Source organism: Patagioenas fasciata, chromosome 12 (assembly GCF_037038585.1).
Source record: "Patagioenas fasciata isolate bPatFas1 chromosome 12, bPatFas1.hap1, whole genome shotgun sequence".
Taxonomy (NCBI): Eukaryota; Metazoa; Chordata; class Aves; order Columbiformes; family Columbidae; genus Patagioenas; species Patagioenas fasciata.
In genome coordinates, this window is record NC_092531.1 from 15382035 (window position 1) to 15408271 (window position 26237).

At 40.3% G+C, this 26237-nt stretch overlaps 1 protein-coding gene across 11 annotated transcripts in view; it reads left to right on the plus strand.

The window, feature by feature from the left end:
- MEGF11 (multiple EGF like domains 11) overlaps nucleotides 1-26237 on the plus strand; it is a 278484-nt gene that overhangs the window by 100750 nt on the left and 151497 nt on the right. For all 11 annotated transcript variants that reach the window (XR_011741045.1, XM_071813949.1, XM_071813953.1 and 8 more), the window contains one exon: nucleotides 7001-7093. Coding sequence is in view for 10 of the 11 variants with exons in the window: in XM_071813949.1 (XP_071670050.1) it covers nucleotides 7001-7093 (93 nt within the window). In the remaining variant the exon portion in view is untranslated. The remainder of the gene's footprint in view (nucleotides 1-7000; nucleotides 7094-26237) is intronic.

Sequence of the window (26237 nt, forward strand, 5' to 3'; positions counted from 1 at the left end):
TCAACATGGCAGAACGCAATGATTATTTCTAGTTGAAACAATGGCAGAAAATGCATAAAATCAGTTGCAGGCCTTGAATGATCAACAATTATCAATATTTAGCTGATCTCCAGATAATTTTCTGTGGTCTCAGCTTCAGTTTCTGTGGTGGCAGTCAGAAAGACTGAGCCTTAGAGATTGTAAGTGGTTTAGGAACGTGACGTGTTAGAGTGGTGAGGATTTCAGCTGATGGTGGAATTTCTCTCTTTGCCCCCCAGAACAAGCCCAGGTGCGTGGATCTCCTGATCCTTACAGAGCACTGAGGGTCAGCAAGAGACCTCCCTGTGGGGACTGTCACCTCTGACCTTGGGCTGAGGCCTTCCCCTCATACGTGACATTAACCATGGATCTGTTGAAATCGGGCATTAGATGCTGTGTCTTGCAGAATTTCCCTGGTTCTTAACTCCCTCGTGCCCTTGCACTAATTCCTCATGCCGGAGCTTGGCTGTGATTTATCCGCAGACTAATGAATCAGTGCTGCTTTTACCCAGCCTCATAACCTGTCCACTTTGCAGGGCTGATGCACTTCAGTGCTCAGAGTCCTGCAACACCTTCCCAAAATTCCCTTTTTGTGCTTTGAAATACTGGAGAGTTCTTCAGTTATTCGCCCAGCCAAAGACACAAAGCAGTTCAGCTTACTGACCCCAGTTCTGCTCCTCTGACATTTGCTGCTACAAGGAGGCTGCTTTTCAGCCCTCATTCAGACATTGTTAAATGTTGAGTACTGTCTCCCATTCCTTCTCTCTTCCAGAGCCAATGAAGCCAATGGGGCTTCAAAATGACACAGAGAGTCTGATAAATATGTGACTCCCTTTGACCTCTCCTTTTGCAGGGCTCTAACCTTCTCCTCTATTACTGTCACTGGCACTATTTTATGGTCACTGATGCGATGCCATTCCTGCCTCAGGGATATGCTGCTCCAGCTCAGCACCAACCAGATTGCAAGTCCAAAAAATGTCCGTTGATTCTTACTTTTCTCCGGGCATGCAGAAAATGTGACAGTCTCTTCTCTGCCATGACCTTCCCCGGAACAGTTTACTTCCCCAGCCAGTCCCTGGAGTAAGGTGATAGATTGCGATATGGACCAAAGTAGATCCCCCTCAGTGCCAGATCCTCCAATGAGTGCTGACCGTGAGGATTCCTCCTGTGAGGGGCCTGAAACCCTGAGCTCTGGCTGGAATTGTCCCAGGACTTGTACCCTTGTCCGTGTGCTCTGCGTGGGACACTCAGCCGTGACGAGTGTGGGAGTCCCTGTGCTCACCTGCTCGTTAGTCACCAGAGCCCTAGATTGCCATTTATCTGGTTACAGAAATCTGAGCTGAACCTATCATAGATTTTATGCTTATTAACAAATCTTCACCTTCTAGTGATTCATATAGGGATTTACTGATATTTTGTCAGTGATGACACTGACATATGTCAGATTCTGCTCCGGGGAGAAGACAAAATCCCCAAAATATATCTCTTCTTTTACTTGAGACGTTCCCAAGTCTCTCTGGCATAGCCCACTCCCTGAGCTTTGGCAGGGTGTCAGGACTGAGGATAACACAACCCGGCTGCTCTCTGGAACAGATCAATGGCTCACTAAGGCAACGGTCAGAGACTGCGCCTGTCCCAGGAGACAAAAAGGACCGTTGGTCCTGTTCTGATTGCATTGATGCATAGTCTCTAATTCCAAATCTGCCAAAAAATGCAATGGAATTGCACCTACGGGAGAAGGAGTTGAGCTTGCCACCCATTTTTGTTATATGATCTGTATCAGTCTCATCTTCCCTTTGCTCACATGAATCTCCTTGTTTTTGTACTATTTTTTATTAGTACTTTCATTGGATACCAAGAGGGAGATGAAAAATAAGGGATGCCATACACTGAAACAATAAATTCTTCAAAGCCTGAGCAGACTTTGATATCTCTTCATATCTTCATCTATTAAAGCTACTAAACCCTGCATTAAAGTGCTTTCCAAGGTGATAAATTAATGGATGTATCCTGAGTGATGACCACAGAAATAGACATTAAGCAATGCAAGGAACTATTATCCCACTTCGTTGAAACAATTATGCAGAAAACCACCTAATCAGCATGATTCCTGACAGAAAGGCAGTGATTTAGAGAGGGAATCTTCCGTTCCACAAATAAGCAATAATCTAAGAATAAAGAAAACCTACCTACATGCATTAGCTCTAGTCATCTTTCTTTTACTATCAAGCCTCCCTTTTCTGAGCACATTCGAGGAGAACCCAGCCAAAAGCTGACCACAGGCTTATCTAATGAAGCCAATATCGTAGACTCAGCACAACCTGGATTCAGGCCAGCACATTAAGATAGAAACACCAGAGTGGCCCTGAGTGAATAGAATCCTAATGGATAAGGGACAAGCATCTTTTTCACCTTTTTTGTCTTCTTTGACCTTTCTGCATTATCTGAAACCACTGGCCACGAGATAACTGCTATTTCACCTGACCAAATTATTCTTTCCCCTAAAAGAGGCATGGGGGGCTGGAGGAATGTGCTAAAATGGCCCAAATTGTTCCAGAGATGCACATTAAATAGTGGAAGAAAACACTGGTTTTACCATTGAATTTCTGCTTTATGTAGCCCAACAACTATCGAGCATGGGGCAAAGTGGTTAGATGATCTGAAGTTAAAATACCAACATCATATAAAAAAAAATGCAGGTCTGCTTTTGGTTCACAGCAAGAAAATTAAATTGGTCTGAGTTTGGGTGAAAACAGTGTATAGTGAAGAAAAACCGGCAGAGACTGCCTGAGGTAGTGCGGACAAGATGCAAATATTTTGAAGAACTTGCACTCATGGGGCAGCGTTCTTTAGCCACGTGCGCAGTCAGAATAGAGCGGCTCGTTCTGTGTAGCTCTGGGAGAGACCTTGAATGTCTCGTTGTGTCTGTGCTCTCATAGAGTAACATCTGTATCTTCATTTAGCAATGTTTTCCATTATGATATTGTTTGTACGTTTATTTATGTTTTCCGTCACCTCCTGGCTGCGCTGCCATCCCTGGGCAGAGCGCCCGCAGAACCCAGGAAACTGGAATTTATACAGAACGGCTCGTCAGCGGCACACGCTGCTATGAATGAGTGCAGTTCATCGAACCCCTTCTCTGCTTTCTATGCTGGGTTCCTTCAGACTTTGTAATTATCCTGATCTTTGTTTTGAAGGTATTTTCCTTGTCTGGCACAACAAAGTCCCACTGAAGCGGGAGAGAGGTGGACCTTGGGGCAGTGGCTGGGAACCCCTCCGGGTTCAAAGGGCCTCTACAAATGTCACCATGTTCCATCACAAGCACAAGATGTGGTTTTATGACTCTGCCCATTGTGAAATAAATACACAAGTTATATTTTCGGACAAGCTAACAAATCTTTACCAAGCTAAATCACCCCATCATTATTCTCCTAGAATGAAACTCTTCTCTAAATGCACTTTCCCCTCGAGGAAAGAGGCTGAGAAGGTGGTTGTGGCAGGTCTTAGTTACTTTGCTTAATAGATACAAGAAGTTAATATGCTGGTAATGGGATATAACAGCGCATAAGCCAGCGCGCTACAGCAGGGTAAACCCTGCACAGTCCTGGTTGGGATCCACACAGAGGAATACAACAGCAAGGAAACCAGAGCAACTCCATACCTTTGTAGATGGGAGACACAGGGAACCCATTTAGTATATTTAAGTTCATATTCAGGACAATTAAAAAATAAGTGCTAGTGTTAGACACATATATGCAGCCATTTCAGGTGTGAAAGGAGTTTAATCTTTAGGTCTGTTTCACAGAGGACTGACCTTATATGTTTCAAAAATCACAGTTTTTAATTATAAAGTAAGTGATAAGCATCAAATGAATTGCTACAGAACCCCTTTGTTGACTTTATTCCGTGATAAGGAGCAGTTGCTGTGTGACCTTGAATACGGCCAAATAACTCATGCCAAACGCATTGCTACAAAGATGGCGTTTTGGCAGGTCTTTGATGTAGGTCATTTTATTACCAGCCTGAATCAAACTACAAACTGATCTTAAACTCATGCCAAGAATGCTAATAATAAACTGATCAATGGGGTGCTGGATTGTTCAGGAGAATTGGTCGAGGGAAAATGCAGACATAAAAAGTCTGGAATTCCAAAGGCTGAGCTGCTTGGGCTATTATACTGAGGGAAATTATATTCCTTGCATTAGTACAAGTTTTCTTTACCCCAGGGGCCTTTACCTGAGTGTTGAACAGGACAGTGTCAGAAAGTATACACTTATCTTTATTTTTCTTGACCTTTATGTGCAAGTAATTTTTATAGTTCCATTAACTAGTAAGATCATTTGCAAACCACTGTACAAAGTATGTTATGAAGAATGCCTTGGGGACCATTGTATCCTATTATGTTGAATGTTAATAGAATGAAAAATTAATTTAAACTCTAAAGATTAGAGCAAGGCAAGACCTCCTTTTTATAGGGGAAATTTGAAATTTTATTTGCTATGGTAAAACTTTAGAGTAGTATCCTACTGTGACCTTTATATGGACCTTTATAGGGCTGATTCAAATCAGATGGTACAGGAAGCTGATGGAATAAAATGGCTTATATTAAAGCTTCACCTTTAAAAAAAGGGGGATTTCTGTGACCCCCACGTATGGGATTAGTCCTGTGTAATTTCACAGCTTTAAATAACTCTAAGCTAGCGAGCTCATAGCTGCTTGTTTAGCAAGTTAATAAACCAGATCTGAGAGAACTCGCAGTTCCAAGCAGTGCCTTACCTTACTTGATTCTTTAATTACTCATTAAACATTGTCATCTTCCGCTATGAGGGACTTCAAAACACCTAAAAAAAAAGATGCAGTTCTCTATGATACATTTTTATATTTTACATACCACTGATCACTTGGGAATGAGGAATAATATCTTGAGACTTGCTTCTGAGTCTCGCATAGCTCTCCTCCCTAGGGACTGGAGCATTTCTGCTGAAGTCAGTAGACTTTATTAGCTTCTTTAGTGATTATTATTTCATATTTATGTTCGCATAGTTAAGGTGTGATATATTTGTATGGCTAAATCAACTACATTTAGACAGGTAATGCATAGGAGTTTTGTTATCTGGAAGAGCAAAGGAATATTCCACCATTGATCTTCTTGCTCACAAATTGTGCCTTGAGCTGGGAACCTGGCCTAGTCAAAAGAATTAAAAAGTTGCATATTTTACATGTGAGAATTATTTATTATTGTAAGTGTCCATACAGGGAACAGAAAAATCTCAGTTTTGATTTCCATACCTCTTATAAAAATAATATGTGTTTTATTAATGAGAAACATGTTTTTAGATAAAGCCATACAGGGCAGAATTTTCTAAGTATCCCTACCTCACCATATCGTATATCTTCTAGTACACTGCACTTTTAATAACAAATTAGAAGGTTGTGGCTGTTCTGGATGTGAACTTCTTGTCATAGATAATTAGCCAGTTTTGAATGATTGCATGAAGGTATGCATTGCTTTATTGAAAAATCCTGTTTTCCTAATACCCTACCTTCAACTTCATCTCACAGCTGTAGCCTAGGAGGCCTCACTGTCTTCAGAATCCCTAACTCAAGAAAAATAAATGTGCAGAAGATTAGGACAATTAGTGACTAGAGAATTAGCTATCAATATTTCATGCCCCCTGCAATACTGTCTAAACACAAGATATGAAATAAGAATAAATTGCACTTCTGACATGCAGCGAACCAGGAAAGGAAATGACTAATCCAGAGAGATCTTGTGGTTGTTATAACGAGGCGGCATTCTAATCAGCGGTTTGCAGTACAGCAGCACAAAACTACTTCCCAAATCAGCTTTACTGGCCTTGTTTTATACAGGAATGAAATAATCTTTGTCTTGGAAAAAGTCTTTTGTAAACCAGCTTCAGCCAGCTCTTAAGTAAACACAATACCCCCATTTCCTATCTGATATAAAAACATAGGATATACAAACACAGGTTATATATGATATATATCTGTATATATATGTCAATATAATGATATCATTGCCACTACATCATATTCATTGATAAATCACATATGTTAGTCTACATGGAAATTATATGTTCCAACTTAAACATCCAGTTTGAATCACTGAGAGGCTGAGCTTTTGGTGGTGTCCTGGGCAGTAAAATGGAGATAAGGCAGGAAGCAGTCAAGTTCAGCCTTTAATGTAGTTATTCAGTATTGTCCAAGTTTTTGTGTGTGCGATGAGCATACTGGCATATATGGGAAAGTAAGTCAGATACCAAAACAGCACAGGAGAAAAAAGTCTTGAAACCATGAGCTGCTCCTGCTCAGGGAGAAGAAAAGGAGATTCTACCATGTACATCTCTAGGCAGCTGGGAAGTAAGACACTAAAACCAGCCAGTTTTTCATTGTTTGAACCTTGAGGATATTGGACTTTCAATAATCCAACAGTGGACAAGTAAGATATAGAACACTGTAGTTACGGAAAACTTGACGGCCTTGAAAAGAAAAGGCTGCACATAGAGCTGCTGCATCATGTAGTAAAATTATTTTCCTTGAGCTGTTTTTTACACTTCTGTTTTGGATCTTAATATACTTTCAAAACTGAGCTCCCTTCCATCTTATGAAGAGTAGCAACTGGAGTACAATGGAAGAAGCTGGTACTCTGTAATACAATAATAATAAGTGTCAGTTTGCTAAAAATGTTGTTATGAAGCAAAACTGCTAAGCAAAGTGATTTCTGGTGTTACGGTTTTTCATTACAAAGAGCTGAAGTGACAAACGAGTTTATTGCTGTCAAGAGACCTATATTTTATTTTGGTCTCTTAGTAGTAATTAAATATTGCAAGTAATTTTTGTATGGGTGTTTGCTTTGTTTAATATTTTTTGAACAAAATATTGCTCCTGAAGGCATAGTTCAGTGTATGTTTACCAACCACCTAATGTGTTTACAATGCCCTGTATTGTTTGTTCCTAACAGCACTGTGCACAGAGGAGTGTGTGCATGGGAGGTGTGTTTCTCCTGACACTTGTCACTGCGAACCAGGATGGGGAGGCACCGATTGCTCGAGTGGTGAGTAAAGATTACAAAAATGTGATGAAGATACATGCCGCTCTTAGCAAAAAAAAAAGACCTGACATAAAGCAGTGACCTTAGAACTTGGATGCTTTAAGTGGAAAAATAAAGGTTGTCTGTTGGTTATTTTGCAACAATACGTGATAATAACCCATCCTGTGATAATGACTTTCACCTTTTTTTTGCTTGTTTTTACAAAGAAATGTTAAATGCAATGGAGGATGCTCTTAATGCTTTCAGTCCTGGTATTAGGATACTGGTATAGATAATACAGCTCTACTATGATTTCTTTCTCTCTTTAATCTTTAATACAACGTATTGTTCATTAAATACTTTGTGAGCACTTGGAGTCGTTTGGAAAGCACTGGTTTTAGACAGAGTCCTTGTCCTGTTGAAGCCAGTGGGAGTTTTGCCATTGACTCTTCGCACAGCTCAGATTCTACCATCTGACATGAAATCCACTCCTTAAATTAAATGGCAGAGGTGGGAGTTTGCATCTTTTCCTAGGAAACTAATTCTCTCTTGAGGCTTTCAATTCTTTCAACTGGGGAAGCTCTCTATGTCAGACACTCTTAATTGGTAATGATAAGTTTGAGTCCATGTTATTGGTTCATGCTGGAATGAAACAGCCAGCATTCTTCCCAGGACAAACATCAGAGATGTTCTGCAACACAGGGCCGATACATTATTGGCAGAATGGATATAAACTTGTTAACTGGAGTCTATTTGTGCGTCAGGCAAGTAAATAAAGCTGCATCGAGAAAGATGCTGTGAGTCATTTACTGAATGAACATTTCATTTTGCCTTTACTTCCTTTCTCCCAGATTGATTGGGATCTTAAAAAAGAGGCATCATTACCAGGCAAAAAGATAACAGAAAAGGAATCTATAAAGGGAGACACTGGAACAGAGTTAAATGTGACTGGGAACAAACACCCCCAGAGCCTGAGGTCGATGGGCAGACTGGTCTCTGGCCAAGTTACTGGTGTTTTGTCGACAGCTTTGCTGATGTCTCCTCAGATACAGCAGTAAAGGCAACGGACTGAGCAGGGAGGAAGGACAGAAGGAAAGGCCAAGCTTTGGGGCCTGGTGCAGCCTTACCTGACATATAGGCAATGGAAAAACTGGGCAGCCTAACACGCTGAATATCTCTCTATAACAATATTTTTTTAAACAGAAATAGTATTTTCAGGTGTAAAAATTGTAGAGAATCTCAGGAGATCCTTTTATCCTCTGGTTATTTTTAGTAACAGATATTTTATCTGAACAGCCAGTGAGTATTTATACAGTGCATGTGCACTTAGAGAAGTTAAAAATAATAATGATATTTTTAAAATACTGTGACAACATGGACACACACATAGAGCTGTATACATTTATACACACATGATCACAGAGTAACAAGCACTCCATGGTAGGATAAGATGTCAGGGCACAGAATGGTCTCATGGGCTAAAAGTAGCCAGTGACTCTTATTAAACTGCACTCCTCTTGCAAGTGAAGATAAAAGGAAAAGAGGGTTTTTCCTATATTGAATATTTAGCTTTTAAAAGTAATTAGGAATATTAAAACACTGACAATGATTGAGATAGAAACATTATTCATAACTTTTATTTCCGCACTGGGCAGCAATCCAGTATATTTCATTTATGAGGTTTCAGCGGTGGAAAGAGAAGAGTTAGCCAATTCCTAAATTAAATATGCCCTGTTAACATTTATAAATGATAGCCCAGGATTAGCCTTAAAATTTAAGCTTTCATTTTATTAATATAATTAGTGTGTTTGCTGGACTATAGTGCCCATTGTCTTTCATTCCATTTGTTATCAGCTGGACAACATGAGTTCCTGTCCTAAGGTATGCTCTGACAAGCATTGTCCAGTGTAATGCTTGTAAGTGTGAACAGCCCCCGAGAAATAGGCTTTTCCTGCAGCTGCGAGTGCTGCTCACCTTTATGCTTCACACTGGAATTTGGATGACTGGTCTCTTTATTGTTGGAATAATTTCTTTAAATGAAAAGGTACAGAACAGATATCAGCTGAATCCACTAGAGTTGTTATTCTGTTTCCAGGAGAGAAGCTGGGAGCCTTTGCCTGGCTGAGGTTAACTGGGATTTTCAGACACATTGGCGATCTACGTATTGAGTCATGTACTGTTAGCTGGGAGTAATCTGGAAAACGTTTTTCACTTCTACTGCAATAATATATTACCTGTTCTTACTTTCTCCCTGTTCTTCATTCACGTTGGGCAGCTGCTGTGCAGGTTACATGTTTGCAATGACAGCTGTGAATTGTTGGGCGTTTGCGAACAGCTGCCCCTTGGGCTGTGCTCTGCACGAACTGAAGCTGTTGGTGGGATGTGCGGCTCCCGTGGGGCCACAGGACTTTCTATATGGTCCTCGGTGATTTTGTTAAATCACAGGCATATTGCTTTTAGTGTTGGCCGTTTGAAATTATTTTACTGGGAAATGGATTGCTAGGCAAAACACCCATTTTAAATTTAGAAAATCTCACAGGAGCTGTTTCCTGAAAACCGTGTTGAGAAATGGAACCTACCTGAGACCGGGGGTTATCTGTTACCATTTACATGGAAAAGCTCTGAGGGCACTTGCTCCTTTTGAGATGGTATTTCAACACTCTGCAGATGAGACCATTATAGTTTTCTAAAAGTTATGTCTAAATTTCATTTCGTTTGATGGGTGAAATCCAACCCTAAGCAGAGCTCCAGCACAAGTTCCAAGTGTCACTTTGAAACCAGAAATCAGATCCAAGTGTTTCTCTTTTTTGGTGCACCACAAAGACTGCCTGTGCCAGGAGGGGGTGGGAATTCCAACACTGAGCACAGATTTCCTATGGGGGGCAAGGTTTTGGTGTTTGCAGTTTCCCAGTGTTACCATTCTCCCTTGGCTAGAATATTCTCAGTTTAATCTTTTGAATAGTTACAGCTACAATCACAAAACTTGCTGTTCAGTGCGGCCTCCCCCTGACTAATCATGGTACATGTTAGAGTTCATCTGTTGTCAAGGTTAAAATCACTTCAGATGAATTGCTAAACAATTATAAAAAAACCCTGTGCCATATTCAGCTCTGCATGCCTCTATACCTGTCTTTTACTGCATGCTGTTGGACATCTGTCGTTGCCCGCAGGCTCAGCCTTGATTTTGTGCTATAAAGCTGCAATATATTAGGACTTGATTACCATAACAATAAAAAGAGAAGTAATGAGGTATTAACTAAAGAAGCTCTTGAATAAAATGTTTTCAAGGTTTTAATGATGCTAAAAATGAAAAGGAAAAGTCTTTTAAAAAAACCCATAGCTTTTCCCTTCCCTTTTAACTTGTTCTACTAAAATCATGCCCATTTTGTCCGTGCAATCTGCAGTGTTGTCTTTTTAAATACAAAGGAAAATCGCAAATGCTCTGTATGAACCTACCTGCTCACCTGTCCAATTATTTCAAAGCAATTAACTTCAAACAGTATGATATACTGGCTGGAGGTTCTGGTAGGAATATAATTGACTGTTGGTGGTTCCCTGGCCTCTTCTGGGTCTCGAGAACAACCATCTGTATTTACAAGCCGTTCGGCCCCACTCCAGCAAAGCACTTAAGCAGATCCTTCACTTGACACACGAGTAGGACTTTTCATCTGCTTTAAGTTAAGCAAGTGTTTAAGGATGTTGCTGAATCAATTTTGAAGAAAAAGCTAAAAAGACCTCAGTGAAATCATAACAAACCTCTCATTGAATTCATCAGGCCTACAAGGTGATCTTTCTTTAAAAATGCTAAAGCTCATCAGGCAATGTTTTTTAAGACCATTTTTACTCTCATGAGCATTTTTCATTGTGGGGAAGTTAACAAAAATCTTTGTGATTAGAAGGGGATTCACAAAACAGTGGACAACAGGCAGGAAAAAGAAAGTTCAGGGCAAGAGCCCAGAATTAAAAGCAAGAACCCTCCAAAATTGTGTGTGTGCCAGTTTGAGAAATTGCAAAGGAAACAAACACAGAGGTTGTAATGAAAAAAATAAAGTGGTTTTGAAAATGTTTGCTTTGCTATTAGTTTCAGGAGAAAATTTAGTACTTGCCCAAAGCGTAATTAAAGAGATGTTGGTGTAATGATGCCAAACCATCTTTCTTCATGTGATGTCACCTGGGGAGAGAGATGATAATATTGCTGTCTGGCATAGGCTGATGGGTAATGTACACATATGGATAATGTGGTTTCCTTTGGAAAGGATGTTTTGTACAAACTGTCATTAAGAACAAGAGCATATTTCATCTTTATCTCTTTGTCAAAAATAGCCAAGGTCAGAACAACCAGCAAGTGTAACATCACAGCAAGATCAGGCTTATAGGGTATAGCCCTAGAGCAGCTGGAGTGCTTCAGTTCTGAGACCAGTGATGAATGAGGGCTGCAGGTACTTTGCTAAATCTGAAAGGGGACAAGCTATGGAAAGCAACAGTAGAAATCTCAGGAGAAAAACAGAGTATTTTAAAGTGAGTCTGTGGTATTCTTCAGGCTTGATTTTGGCTTCCATGTTCTCAAAATACTTTGAACTATTTCCAAAGAAGAAATCAAGTTCAAAGGGAAGATTCCTGGTTTGTGAATGAAGGCTCAACCAAAGTTTGGTCTAATGTCAGGGACTGATCTACTGGAATCATTATTTTTTTTTGTCCTCAGGTTTTTAGGACAGGATTGACTGGGAAACCACCAAAATCCACCAAAGAGCTGCCAAAGTGCAAAACCTCAGCTGTTCTCACCTGTTAGTGGCCACTACTTAGATTCAGCCCCTAAAGGATATCTGTCTGTCTTTCTTGTATGGGAATTTGACAATGCCGTGGGTTTTATCACAGTGACTGTTGTATTTAAGTGCCAAATGAGGTGACAAAACCGAGCACAATGTTTCTGCTTCTCCCAAAGCTCATGTATTTCATTTGCTACTCCAACTGTTGAGTTAGGTGCAGTTTCTAGAGATCTCTTTAAACCTGAGAAACTTCAGTTTGGATCCAGGTTTAATTAATGCTTTAGCTGAAACAGAATTTCATATCCATAGCATGTGGATGTTAAAGTTTCATACACTTTTCATTTAAGCCAAGCTCAAATTGCACCTTAATTTTGATGTGATTTGCAGACTCAGTGACAACTACATCATGCAAAGAGATGCAAATGTATAAAAACAAGCCCCAGTGAGGCTCATACAAGGATCTTTCCGTAGCAATTACAGGCTGGAATTGATTTCTGTCTCTTTCAGTTCTAACAACTTGCTCTTCCTTAAACATAAAAAATCTCCAGCTCCCTTCAACCACTGCTGAACCGGTGTAATCAGGTAAACAGCTTGTGTTTAATTTTTGCCTCGGCTGGATGTGAGCCCACGCACTTGGGCTGCCGTACCCAGGTTTCATGTGTTAAGCAGCAGATCTTCATGGGCCCAGCCCACGCAGGACAGCCTGTAACCAGGGAATCAAAATGTAAACACAAGCTGCTGTTCAGTGCAGTTAGTAGCACAGCAGCATGTCCTGTATATATTTTTACACAGATAATTTGGCTGCATTAAACTGGGCTAATCCATCATTTTTCATTCAGTGGGAATATTTTGTCTCTTGCTGAAACTGTTAATATCTGCTCAGTTATTTGTGGCGGTTTCTTCTTGATCTGTTAGAGATATGAAGCATCCTCTAAGATGCTGTGAGTTCTGGAGGTGCTGCAAGCTTATAGAAAGATACAACAGTTGTATTAACTGAGCTGAGCAAAAGGCAACAGTTAATTCTGAAGAAAAAGTAAAGTAGATCCAAGATTTACTTTGAGAATAAATTTCTTTCTACACTTTTGTGTGATTCATCGATGATGAATAGATCAGTTGCCAGTTGTTCTAAGTCTTGTACTAAAGTGAGTGAAAAATAGAAATTCAGCACCCTGTGTCCTTTTACTTCCCACCTCCACCTTCGTGCTCCCTGTCAGAGTGTGCGAAGGGACTTCCTTCCTCAAATCAGCTGGTCACGTCTAAAGCCAAGCTAGTGACAGGTTATTTCCCCCGCAGTCCCAGCCCTCCTTGGTGAACGTCTCTTCTGAATGATTTTGAAGAGTCGGTTGAGCTGACCCGACTCTGCTCCAGTCCCTGGGTTCTGACTTCCAGGGTGTGCTGCTGCTCTCAAGGCTTGGTCTAGCACCGTACTTCATGCATATGAATAGTCCTTTTCAAGTCAATAACGAACAACTGATGTTATTTTAGATAAATGCTTAAGTCGTTATCTGAATGAGAACTTAAGAGATGAGGGGGGAAATCAGGTTGATGAGGATCTCATTTAGGGACCGAGAGTTATTGAGTATCCTGCAGGCTGCACAACAGCAGGTACTTCTTTCAGTGAACTAAACCCACCATCAGCTTCCCCAGAATCAAGAAAAAGAGGCAAAAGCTTAATGCCAGGTGTCCTGCAGAGAACATGATACACGGGTCAGTGATCTGAATATGCTCCATATATGCTCCATAGTTCTAGACAGAGATGATGTTTTAACCCAGCACATAGGCAAGTACCAGAAGATAGAGGTGTGATAAGAAAATAGTTTAGGTGTGTAGTGTAACAGGCCTCCAGTTATCTAATAAAGATCTTTTTTTTTTTTTTCAAATGTAAAATGTTATCAGAATAAGTCTGCACAATTATATGTAATTATTGCTATAGTACCACAGTCATCTCCTCTGTTGAAGCATTTGGTTCTTCCCATGTTTGGTGCTTTGGTTTAAGAGGTGAGTCCATAATGAGTTGTGTGCTGGAGTTGAATATTCATATGAAATTCAGATGATGTGTTGAAACCGTGCTTCCCATTTATACCCAGAGTAGTAGCTGCTGAGGCTGCTGCATACTAAGAGTTTGTCTTCTAAACTGGCCTGAGGTGACAGCACCATTTTGTACTCGTCCTCTTTCTCTTGATATCATCTTTCTGTGTTCTGTGTAACCAAATCATTAGGCGCCTCTGTATGCTGGATATCCCTGGAAGATCAGTCTGCTGCTACCCTGAATACAACACTGAATTCTTGCTGAAAACCAAGAAGGGAAGCCGTGGGCAAACCTTGTTGTGTAAAACCTGTCATGAGGGCAGTACGTCAGGGACTAAATCTTCCAAAGGGAGTATAAAAAGACACTTAGATTTTAGAGAAGAGAGGTGGGTGTGGATTTTTGGGAGCAAGCAGGAATATATGTGGAAGTTCTCTACCAAAGCAAGGCCATGGTGTTGATGAGGTTTTGAAACTGAGAGTACAGAGTGACCAGTCCTCCCAAAGCTGAGCCCCACTGAACCTGGAGCACATCTGCCACATCTGGAAATGAACTTTATAATGTAGCTCTTCTATTTTCTGGGGAATGGCTAGATGGTTGGCTAAAACTTTACAGTTTAAGGATAGTTTTCAGTAAATGAAACCATGGTTACTAGTACTGAATAGGCTGGATGCGCTCCCATGCAGGTTTGATGTGGTTATGCAAGGGGGAATCTGGCTCACACACATGTTCCCTTGGCTGTTGAACCAGTGAGAGCAGAGGAAACTTCATCGAAAGGCAGCGTATGTGTGACGAGTTGCTAGTTTTATTAATTTCACTGAGGTTTTTCTCACTTTAGACAGGGTAATAGCTATAAAAGAAAGAACCTACTAAAATATGCTTTTTAATGAACTGAATTGCTGATGCTAAATTTCATTGCGGGAGCATCTTACAATAATTTGACTTTAAATGTGCACTATACACATGAACAGACTTTAGATCAATTTAAAAGTACCCTTGGTATAATTTTATGGCCTGGTCACCAAGGAGCTGTCACTTGGAGAAAAGAGCAGAATTCCCTCTCCCAAAAAGTAGGTGAAAATCTCAGATGTGGCCATGCACTGCAAAGTATTCCCGGGATTTTCACTTGCTGACAAACAGATCAAGCAGTACAGTGTCCTTGGGAAAGCTTCCAAACCACCTGTCTCTGTGTTTGGCACAGTGAGGTGTTCCAGGGAATGCCTGGAGAGGGCAGAGCTCAGCATTAAGGCATCAGAAAATCCCCTGGGAGCTATTGCAGGCACCTGAACCTGGAGTAGCTCTGACTTTTTCTGTGTTATGAATAACTGTCTCCACAGAGATCTGCTACGGCTGGGAAAAGCCCTACTGCCCCATTCAGGATTTTTTCGAAAGATACTATTCTTCCCATTACAACACAATTTAATGACCAGTGATGAAAGGTTGAAATGAAAAAGAGAAATGAAAGGTTTCATTCAGAAATAAGACTTGACATTTCCCTCAGGCCCCCAGCAGGTAAAATTTGTTAGAAAATAGCATTCATTCATCACCTAGCATTAGATACAAGACTTCTCATGTACTGATACCCGCGAGCTGGGGCAGAGCCAGGAAATCCATTTGAACAGCATCAGTGAGCATGGCCGAGCACGGGAGCAAAGGTTGCAGGAACAAACCATGTAGAGATGCATCTTTCCCTGCTTAGCTGTAAATTCCAACGTCTATCACAAAGACACTAAAATACTTTATTTCAAAAAAATAGCAGCTGGGTATATTTCAACTATATTTTGACTGCTCTACTGAACAGCTTTCCGAAATGAAATCCATATCATTCCTATCTCCTCCCTTCCTGCGCCTTCTCACTGACCTGATGGTTACGTAGGCAGTGTTTTGCTAAAGGAAAGTGTTACATGCAGGATTTTTTCCTCAGAATTCACCCTGATTTTGTGTGATCCTAGATAAGCCTCCACAAGGTGAGGAGTCCTTATTTCTTTTTTCATTTCCATGGCGCTGGGTGTATTCATCATGTGGATGAAGTGGGCCCGTATTGGAGCTGAAAAAGGGCAGCAGATTGCAGTGGGGCTGGTTCCGAGCTCAGCCACCAATTAATATCTTTGCTAAAGATGAGTGAGGTGATGTGCGGCTGGGTGGGTTGTATTTAAAATACAGCTTGGAGGCAGCTTTACTGACTTTAGAGATGTGATGATCAGATCTGCACAAGATTATGCAGAAGTGATGCGACATGACAGTTTAAAACGCCGGTTTACTCCGTTGCCCAATGGCAATACCTATATGACAGTATGTTGAATTCTTCTGTCACTTATGGTTTTAAAAGTTATTTCCATGTCAGTAAAATATTTGTGTATGAATAAGAGACCTCTTTTAGAGCAAAACCGAGAGACGAGTTTGCCATTGTACAGGTAAACTCAGGTAAAAAATTTCTTCGGAGTGTCTTTTTACCACAACCTCACAATCACTTGCATTTCTAGTAACTTCTCAGTGCCAAGAGTAGGCCATGATGACCTTAAATCACTCTGCGTAAAATGTGATAGTTTTAGAGAGGATTCTTCTTTGTTTTACTCAGTGTTTGTGCTATTGGAAGTGTGATAGCATACTTTCGAAGTGAAGTATTTTCAGAAAAAGTTGCTCTGAGAAATCCTGTTCTCATGAAAATCCTTCCTAGCCCCTTCAAGTGATACACCGACACTTATTTGTAGTCCTTATAAAATGCTGAAAAAGAGTTTGCCACAGGAGCAGATATCTTGTCTTCCCAATGAAATGAATGTTTGTTGACACAGCTTGTCTGCCTCATTGACGTGGAGAGAAATAATGGAATAGCGGAGGACTCACTAAGTGTAGATCCGAGTATAAACCCAGGGTTTGGCAGGACGGAGTCTTCACACCACTGCGCGCAGGTGAGCGCTTCGCTCTGACTGATCATCTGGACATGGCAGGGAATCTGGGGGACTCATAGTTATCTGTTAAAAAAAATATAATATGAGGAAATGTGTTGTGACCAAAGGAAATAAATGAGCAGATGGTGCGTAGCATCCTACCTGACATTCCAGAGGAGACTGTTGTAGCACAACCACCCATTACAAACATATAGTCATTAAGAGAGGCCAAATCCAAGAAGAGCTGGGGGAAGGTGATATGCATGGAAGCATGGAATAGAAAGCAGTGCAAAAGGAAGATTGAGACATGACAGAGGAGGGATTTGGAGGGAAAAATGGGAAAATAAGCAAGGTGAGATGGCAGCCAGAAGCAGCTGGGGATGGGAAAGGAGCTCAGTGTACAGATAACTGGACTTGAGACAGCGAATAGCTGAATTTAGATGTTTTGCAAAATGAACACACTGCTGCATGTGATGCACTAAGGATTTCACACTTGTGAGCAGACAGTTACTGGCTGATTCTGCCAAGTAGAAATTACAGATTTTGTCAAAGTAAGAAAGTGCAGTGGAAGGAGAGGGGATAGAACGATGGTGGGAGGTGCCACAGCCAGGTCAGTGAGGGTGAAGGTGACAATGCATTTGAGAAGACAAAGGGAATGGCAATGATAAAGGGAATGCAAACTTCAGCAGGCGAGGAATTGTCTGGAATGGCTGAAGTTGAGATATTGAAAGAACATCTTTTTATCATGCAAACAGTTTAAAAAGTGAGAAATGATCTAATGCTTGCAAACCAGTGGTGATAACCTGACAGAAGAAGGATTTACAGGTGAAGCGCTCTGGAAGAAGTGGCATTTGTCTTTTTTGGTGCCGGCAAAGAACCCCATGTAAGTGTTTATGAAGTGATGTAAACATCTATTCTATAGTAGTCATCAGCACTATAGCTTCAATAAACACTGTTTAATGTTTAACATGGTGTGTTGAAGAGGGATGATGGAAGTTACAGTGCATTCAGCTGTCAAAACTGCCTTTTCATGGCCTGGAAGGGTAGTGCAAGGAAAGAAAGTGCAATTTGCAATAGTCAGTTTTTATTTTGTCACTTACAAAAGAAGAAGCAGAAATTCTGCATATTACAGAAAATTTCTACAGTCAAGAGTTCACTTGTATTGGTGTACTCATGAAAACACTTTAGACCTTCAGTCTTAACCCTTTTTTTATACCATTTGATTGTCTTGAATGTGTGGTCTGTAACAAGCACATCCTCCTGTCATTTCTTTACAGCTCAAAAAGACTTGACTTGGTGCAGAGAAACTGCAGCATTTTATTTATTAAACATGCCTGTGTTAACCCAGCAGAATATGTGAAAGTTGGGGAGTGAAAATGAGAGTTGAAGAGCCCTGAATCTCATTGACAAAAGCGTGAAGGCCATTTGCCAGGGAAGAGGCCCAGGTGTCACAGATATGTCTGTGTCTTTGCAATGGCAAGAACTCATGAAATACGAGTGGTGACCTAAAAGACAAGTAGAATCACATAATAAAAATGCACGTTGAGTTTCTGGGTTGTGGAGTAAAATAGAAAGAGATCTACTGCTAAATGTAGACATGTTTAAAGAATTGTAGGGACTTCATTGCAGAAAGTTGGAAAAGGGAGAGTATGTGAGAAAGTTTCCCATCCACAGCTACTTTGTAATAGTAAGTTTTAACCACTTTGATAGCTTTGGTGTGTGTTGTGCAAGAAGGATTTAGGCCCCATTAGCAACAACAGTAAACGCCAGATAGAGATGATGTGTGTGTTATTACTGAGAGTATTTCATATCAGGAAGATCTTTGTGGGCATCAACCAGAAAGAAGAGAGGTAAAACACTCGTTCTTTGATCTCAGAGGGTGGTCATTCAACAAAAAAGTCTCTGCGGTTCATCATTTTCAATAGGTTTTCTGCCTCTCATGCAGTGCCTATTCATGCAAAGGCCAGAGACTGTGAGGCTATAGAAGCCCTGTCCAGAATACTTAAAAATATGTGTCAAATGCAGGTTAGATGGGTGAAATGAACCTACAAAATTCAGATTTTTACAGAAATAGCTAAAACGTGAAACACTGGACATTTGTGGTAGTAATAGAGGTAAGAGTGTCTTACCCTGCTTAAATCTCACCTTCATGAACCCTTTCTCCAGAGTTGTTGTGATCTAATTATATAGCAGTATCAGTAGATCATGAAAATTGATTGCAGGACAGTTTTTAGCCAAGGACCAAGGTCTGATACCCCACCTCACTTACTCAGATTGCAGTGATAGTTTCCAAAATAAACATCAAAGCCTGAAAACAAACTGCAGAAGGAGACAGGTTTGCGGCAAGACATGAAAGGCAGGGAAGGTCCATTTTTCCATAGGGATTGCAGGGTTTCCTGCTGGGGTGTGAGGCAGGGAGAGATTAATTTTAGCCTGATGAATTCTTGGGAATCCAGAATAACTTTGGCTTTTTGTTTCCGAACTGCTGTGTCAGTCTGGATGTATCGTTTCCATGTTTTATTTCATTTGCTGTTTTATGAGGTGGTGAGTCTAACCTCCTTTGTGTGGGATACTTGAGTTTCTGCAGGGAAACTGCTACAGAAGAAAGAGGTGTTCTCATTAAATTAGTACAATCAAATGTTGTGTGTTCTGTAGTGAATGTATGTGTTCTATCTGGCAGAAAGAAATGATGATAATTAATTACTTTGACATGCAGTCGTGATGTTGCAGTCTGTATTCTAGATGTCCAGATGTTGGGTTGTTCTTCCAGGATGCAGCATGTTTGAATGGATTAGGAGGTGCATTTTTTCTTTGTGTGTGACTATGACAAATGGAGGCCCAGCCAAGCTGCTAACTTGCTTGAAGGCATCTTTCACGCTTCATCCATTGCATGAGTGATAGATGGTATTAAACCACTTCTTTGTGAGAAAAAACACATTGTGGATAATGGAAAGGAAATCATCAGCACTAATATTTATCCCAACTTTGTTTTGTATCTGCAAGATCAATGTTTTTCTAATTCACTTTTCGTTCTCTTTTGCTTCATTTGCTTTGTTGTTGTAAAGAACATGTTGCATCTTGGGAGAGCACTGGGTCACACTTTGATCGCAGTTTTGTTCATACAGAACGACACAAGTGGAATTATTCTGGATTCTTATAAGTGACAACAGAAACTCAGCCATTGTCAAATGTTTAAGTTCAATATTTAATGTTTCTGAGTTGTGTCTTTGTAGTAGGTACAACTGTTCTCATCAGAAATTTCTTCTAATTTGATTACAGAAGGAGACTTTGATGTGTCCCTGTCATCTCTCCTTCACTCACCAATCACCCAAATCAGTGCTTTGCTTTGAATTGGTTCTGGGGCTACGGCTGCTTAGGACAACTTTAATAAATATTTGGTTCATGAATATTTAAATGTGCTGCCTTTTCTATATATGTGCATTAGACTTGTAACTGTTATTCTATCATTGTATCATTTTTGTATTTGTCTTGACAATTTTTGAGGACAACTCTTAGAATGCAATACTAATTCTTTCATTTAATTGATTCTTGAAATATCGTTTTAGTTCTCTCTGTGTTTTCAATAGGAATTTTTTTAGAAATTTATTCTGTACCCTGCTAGATTTCCTGTGCAAGTTCTTTGGGCTTTAAAATATCATTTTAAACTGAAATAATTTTAAATACTTTCAAAAAAATAATATCCAGTAAAGAAAAGTTTGTCTTCTCTTGGTATCAGTTTATCGAACAGTTCTTCCTCCCTTTTGAATTTTTCAGGAGAAAACTCCTTAATTGTTTTATTATGTTATGTGCCAGCGATAACAAGATCATTGATTCTCTCTTGCTGCGTAGAGCAGCCTATTCAGACAGTACTACCAGAAATTTGTTACAGGGGCTGCTTTTATTTTTATCAAATATTTGCCATCTTAACGCGGGAGTTAAGGAGTAAAGGTTTGGAGTGGACACAGGAATTTTGGACTGACCAAACTGTCATATAAATGTTTTTCTCAAGTTGAAGAGTAGAGGGGGGAAGTTTCTGCTTTTTAATATTCATTACTTTTTCTGTGAAAAATCAGCAGTTTCTAGTCCGGTAACAAGACCACCTCTTGAGAAGAGGCTCCTTCCAGTTGTCTTTTAACCAGAGAGTTCCCCAAATTAAGATATAGGATGTCTCCCCTCTTAATTTGTGATTAAAGGCTGACACACTGTGCTCTGCTGCAGAGAAAAGTCCAAATTTTACCTTTTCTGTATGTCTTTCACAGACTAAAAAGCAGGAGTAGCAGTAAAGTGTATTAAAGTGAAACAGAAGTGCTAAAGCTCCGTGTCAGAGCTGGGTACGAGTCGTGATGGAGAGACGTTCTGACTCTGTTGGGATCATTTTCCCTGATGCTTCCTGTGCTTGTTGCACAACACAGAATTTCCACATTTCTTTACTGAAATTGAATAGTTTCTTTAATAAAATCAGCAATGATCAGCACAGGTACTTGAGTCATGCTTCTTGTATATGAAATTCAGAGTTTCAAAACCATCAAGAAAGGCAAGTTAAAATTACAGTAAATCAGGTTAAAAATCCCATTTTTCTTCATCATTGAGTATTTCTTCTTGTACTCCCATTACAATGGGATTCAGGAGGGACACGTTTTGACGTTTTCTATTTGGGATAAGTACCTTTGTGAAAAAATGGCTTTGTCCCTGGAAGTCTGTCCACTGATGTTTACAGTGCTGCTCCCTCCTTTGCCAGGAGAATTCTGAGGTTGCACTATCACTTACATTTCACCGAAGATCTCAGAATGGGGCTCAGATCCAACTCCTGTCCATCCTAAATGAGATTTCAGTAGCTAATTGATCTGATGTGAGTTCTTTGCACAGAAGCTGAATTTTCCCTGTACCTGCGCATAGGAAACATGTTCATTATCATCCAGCAACTCCATGACTGATTAGCTTATATTTGCTTCTCCCTCAGCATCTTCCTCTAGAGCCACATATTTTCCCTGTTTCAATAGAGAAATGGAAATTAAATGTCAAACCCATCTCTGATGTTTCAGAAGAGACAGACTTGAGAAACAGAAGAATGACCAGAAGCAGCGTTTAGAATGTTATTTTAGCCCAGTCATCAAATACCCAGCAGCCAATCCTGTCTGTGCCCTGGCCGTGTGTAATTGCATTTTAAGTAAGTGAACAGACCGACCTCAGTTGCAGGATTGTTTATTTTGCTGTAATTAGGTGAATTAATCAGTACATTAACTTCCTAATGCAGAGGACAGTTCTGAAAGGAATTGCAGATATTTGCCATTTTGATAAGATTTAAAGAACAAAAACCTCCGCAGGAGGTCAGAGTTACAAGGCTACTAGAGCTCTGTAAATGTGTACAAGATTTCAAAACTCCACGAAAAAAATTGTATAGTACAGAGAAAGTTACACTTGAGTTGTTTTTTGTTTTAAGGAAACGGGTTCAATTCAGTTGTTCTACTTTTATTTAAATTTGTAAACATCAATGCAGAAGTAGCCCCGACCCAACCTATAGTTAATGAAACTGCATTTCAAACCCGTGAACAAAGGGCTCCCTCCCTGTCCTTTGCTGCAGTTTTCCCACTGGCATCACCCAAACCATCCCAGAAACTCCCATGGAGCCGGGATTGTTTCATGTTCTGCACAAGGGACAACTCGGGCAGCTCCTGGTGATGATGCTGCCAGACTTTTCAAGGTCCAAAGTCTTTCTCACCAGAATACTTCACATGCAATGCCCTGTTGTTAACAAAGGGACATCTGATGCTTAATGGTAAATATAGACCTGCACGTTAAATGAGACTTTCTGGCTTCTTCTGCCTCATCCACCCTTTCATGTCAGGCTTTCAACACAGTGATTCTTTGGACACGTTAAACATGAATCAGTTCCTTTGTTTCAGTAGTTGAGTGCAGTCCTGTATCTCATTAAAGAAACTAACAGTGAACAATGCCACATTACTAACACTTTTTTGTGTCTCAAGTAAATACAGGCTAGCAAGCAGGCTAAGTTTTTTGCCTGGGTATCTTACTGGGAAGGGAGCTGGGATTTGTACTGAGACGTGGTTGGCATCACCCGTTCCTAAAATGCCCTGGTCATGAGCAGGCCGAAGTGAAGAGATGATCCTTTGTAAACGCCCCAGGCTCTGCCCTCTGTCCCCATGGTTCTTCCTTTCTGTCTCTTACCATCTCCTGTCTCATTTTTCTCTTGCTGCCTGCTCTTATCCATTCTTTTCCTTTACTCCCCTCCCTTATTGCCCTCACTACCACCTAACTCCAGGGTGGGAAGCGAGTCCAACACCCTCACTCTCACCACCATGCTGCTTTCAGAAAGTCAGAGGCCACAAGCTTGTTTGTGGAGAGGCTCCGCATGGTGAACTGCGGTCCTGATTGCATTATCCACCGGGCAGGGAGTAAAGTGGGTTTCAAGGAGCTGCCTACTGTTTAACCCACAGTAAGATGTTGTGACAGAACAGCAAAATGGCTCTCAAGCAGAGCAAGGGCAGATTTTATCACCTTGAGTTCTCTGTTATTCCGTGTTTTCCCTGGGATGCTCTGGTGCTGCTTAGGTAGCCTGGCTAAGAGTCTACAACACCATTTTATATCTTGGAAAGTTTCATTTAATGTGTTTCAAAATGACAGTCTGCCTTTTCAGGCTGTGCATCCAAATAACAACTGTTCAGTGTGGTTACTTTCTTAGCTGAGTCACTATTTAAGTGGAAACTGCCAAGTGTGCCACCAGTGTCACGTCGTGGTCTCCCTCTCACATAATAGTGGAAAACAGAGAGAGGCAATCAGGAGCACTTATTTAGTGTAATCTGTGTTATGTGAATTCAACGTTAGCAAAGGATGCCAGGCTGGCACCCAGGGGACTTAGCAATGTATTTCTGTATTTGAACATCAAGTGGAGAGAATAGAGATGGGAGACGGGAAAGGTGTATATATATATGTACACATATATATATATATATATATATAGAGAGAGAGAGAGAGAGAGAGGTTTATGAGGCATTTTCTAAAATTTAGGAAGAGTCCATAAAATACAAGAGGATTTGTATTCACTTTAATAATGGGCAGAGGACTGTTTCTGCAAAATCAGTGATTGTTGCTGAAAGGCATCACAGTCCCCACCTGAGCCTCCATCCAGATCGCTGTTCAATACAGGTGTCCCAGCTCCAAAAGACTAATTAGAATGAACAGAGTCTCCATTTCTTTAGAAATTGAACCCAAACTGATCTCAGCTGCTGGCAGGTTTGGAGAACAGGTGAGGATGATTAAGTTTTCTGACTCTGACCGTATACTGAGTCTCCTGGCACATGGCACCTACCTAGTGTCTTTTGTTTGCTTATGATCATTAAAAAGTCATTAGTGAAATTAAGGAGTTCTTCTGACTGGATTGTACTGTCTCTTTGAAAACAAGATGAATTTTGGTGAAAAGTCTCAATGTAGTTCCTGGCAGAGCAGTTTACATTACGTGTCAGAGATCAAAAAACACGTGGCCAGGTCTCTGTTTGTCACATGTAGAGCAAGGTCGTGCCTCGGGGAAGAAGAGCCTGGAGCTTCTGCTGCCTCCTTTGTACGGCGGCAAAGCTGTGGCTTGAGAAAAGGTGGATAGGCAAATATTCTTTTTAGTTGCAGGGAGTTGAATTATTTGTATCCAACATAATTTTTAATGCACTCTTTTGTTCAGCAATTAATATTTAACAATCTCAGATAAAACTGTCAAACAATATGGTCTTCGCAATACAGTTTTAAAATATCTACCAATCCTTCATTTTCTATTATAATAAAACATTAGAATGGCTAATGTGAGCAGTGATTTAATTTGGTTATTTTAGTACAAAGATGAGCTTTAATAATCTTCTTTATTTTACTCAGGGTTTTTGTCTGTGCATATGTGCAGGAGAAATGGAGGAAAATGTGAGTGTGTGGGGACATTAGTGATTTTCGGGTGTCCGTTCAGTGGCTTTTCTCTTACACCCATTTGTAGGCTGCCTGGGAATTTATCTCAACTTAATTCTCTAGTTATAAGCAATTTGCAAGTTGAGCAATAATCTTCATAACCTTTGCTACAGTTGTGTCCTTGCTGTAATAGGGAAGGTAACGCATTAGTAGTCACATGCTGAGCTCTGGCTGTACCTGAGATTTAATGATATTTAACTCTGGACCTAATTTCAGTTTACAAGCGATTACACGCTGTCCTCTGGGACGTTGCTGCAAAGAATTTCCAAATAAGTTGCAAAATAGTGACGAATTAACTTGTAGTCTTGTCAAAATCAATTATCTTACATGACAGCTCAACTACACTTTTCTGTTTGCTGCACTGCAGCATGCTAAACATCAGCCAAGGCGTAAACACAAAGTCCTTCTGTGTCAAAACTCTGGAGTAGATTGATCTTGTATTTCATGTGCATGCAAATCTCCCGTAGGCTTAATGGAAATGTTTTGCTTACATTCACAAAAAGAGAATATTCTTTCCTGCCATGTTTATAAACAGTTGAACTATGCAGTTGTGTAAATTGGGTATAATTTGATCAAAACATTCTCGTGGATGTTGTCCTTGTTTGATCCACGGGGTCTTTAGGAAAACTGTCAACAGCCGGTGAGATACAATCCCTGCACCTGATGGGGTTTTGGGGAGGAAAAGGAAGGACCGCACAAGTCAAATCACTTTTTCTGTATTGAGGAATTTAGAGTTAAATTTCCTGGCCTGGAAGAAGCTCCGTGATTCAGCTGTGCCTGTGGATCCCATCAGTTCCTTCTGTTTGTGTGAAACTCACGCTGCAGAGAGCTCTTGTTTGAAGTCCTGAATGCTTAGGAAGACAAACTCCTTCAGTTCTTACTCAGTTTGTGGTTTTAAAGGTTTCATCCCGTGCTGTGTGCAAAGAGACATTATCTGTGAGAGCATAGCCTCTTCTACAAAATTCTGTAATTATATGATTATAAAATGCACAGAGCCACTTTATTATAGTTTATATATAAAAGACAGTTAAGCTGACAGGGTAGCATTATGCTGTAGGGTTATGATCGGCTTAAGAGAAATAAAAGACAGTAACGATACATCAACATCTGTTTAGGTCAAGATCTCTGCGGGAAAAGCTGCTAAAAGTTGTGAGCGGTGTTGTGTGAGGAATCTGTTCTGCAGGTTTAGCACTTGGCTGTATGGAGAGGCCTGTCAAATGTTACTACAGAGAGAAATACGTCTAGGACTTGAATCATTTCCAAGCTTTAATTTCTCTGATATATTTTGGAGAACAAGCGTTACTGAAATAGTAGATATTCCTGCCAACAGATTACTGAACCAGGAAAATACTATTTCAGCTGTAGTATTGGTAGATAATGAAGACAGAATCAATGACCCAGTCATAGAAAATAACATCAAACTGAATAATGACCATTTGGTTCGTTTAAATCCAAGGGAAGTAAAAAGAAAAAAAAAAATCACATCTCTATAAAACAAACATTCAAAAATAAGGAAATTCATTTGG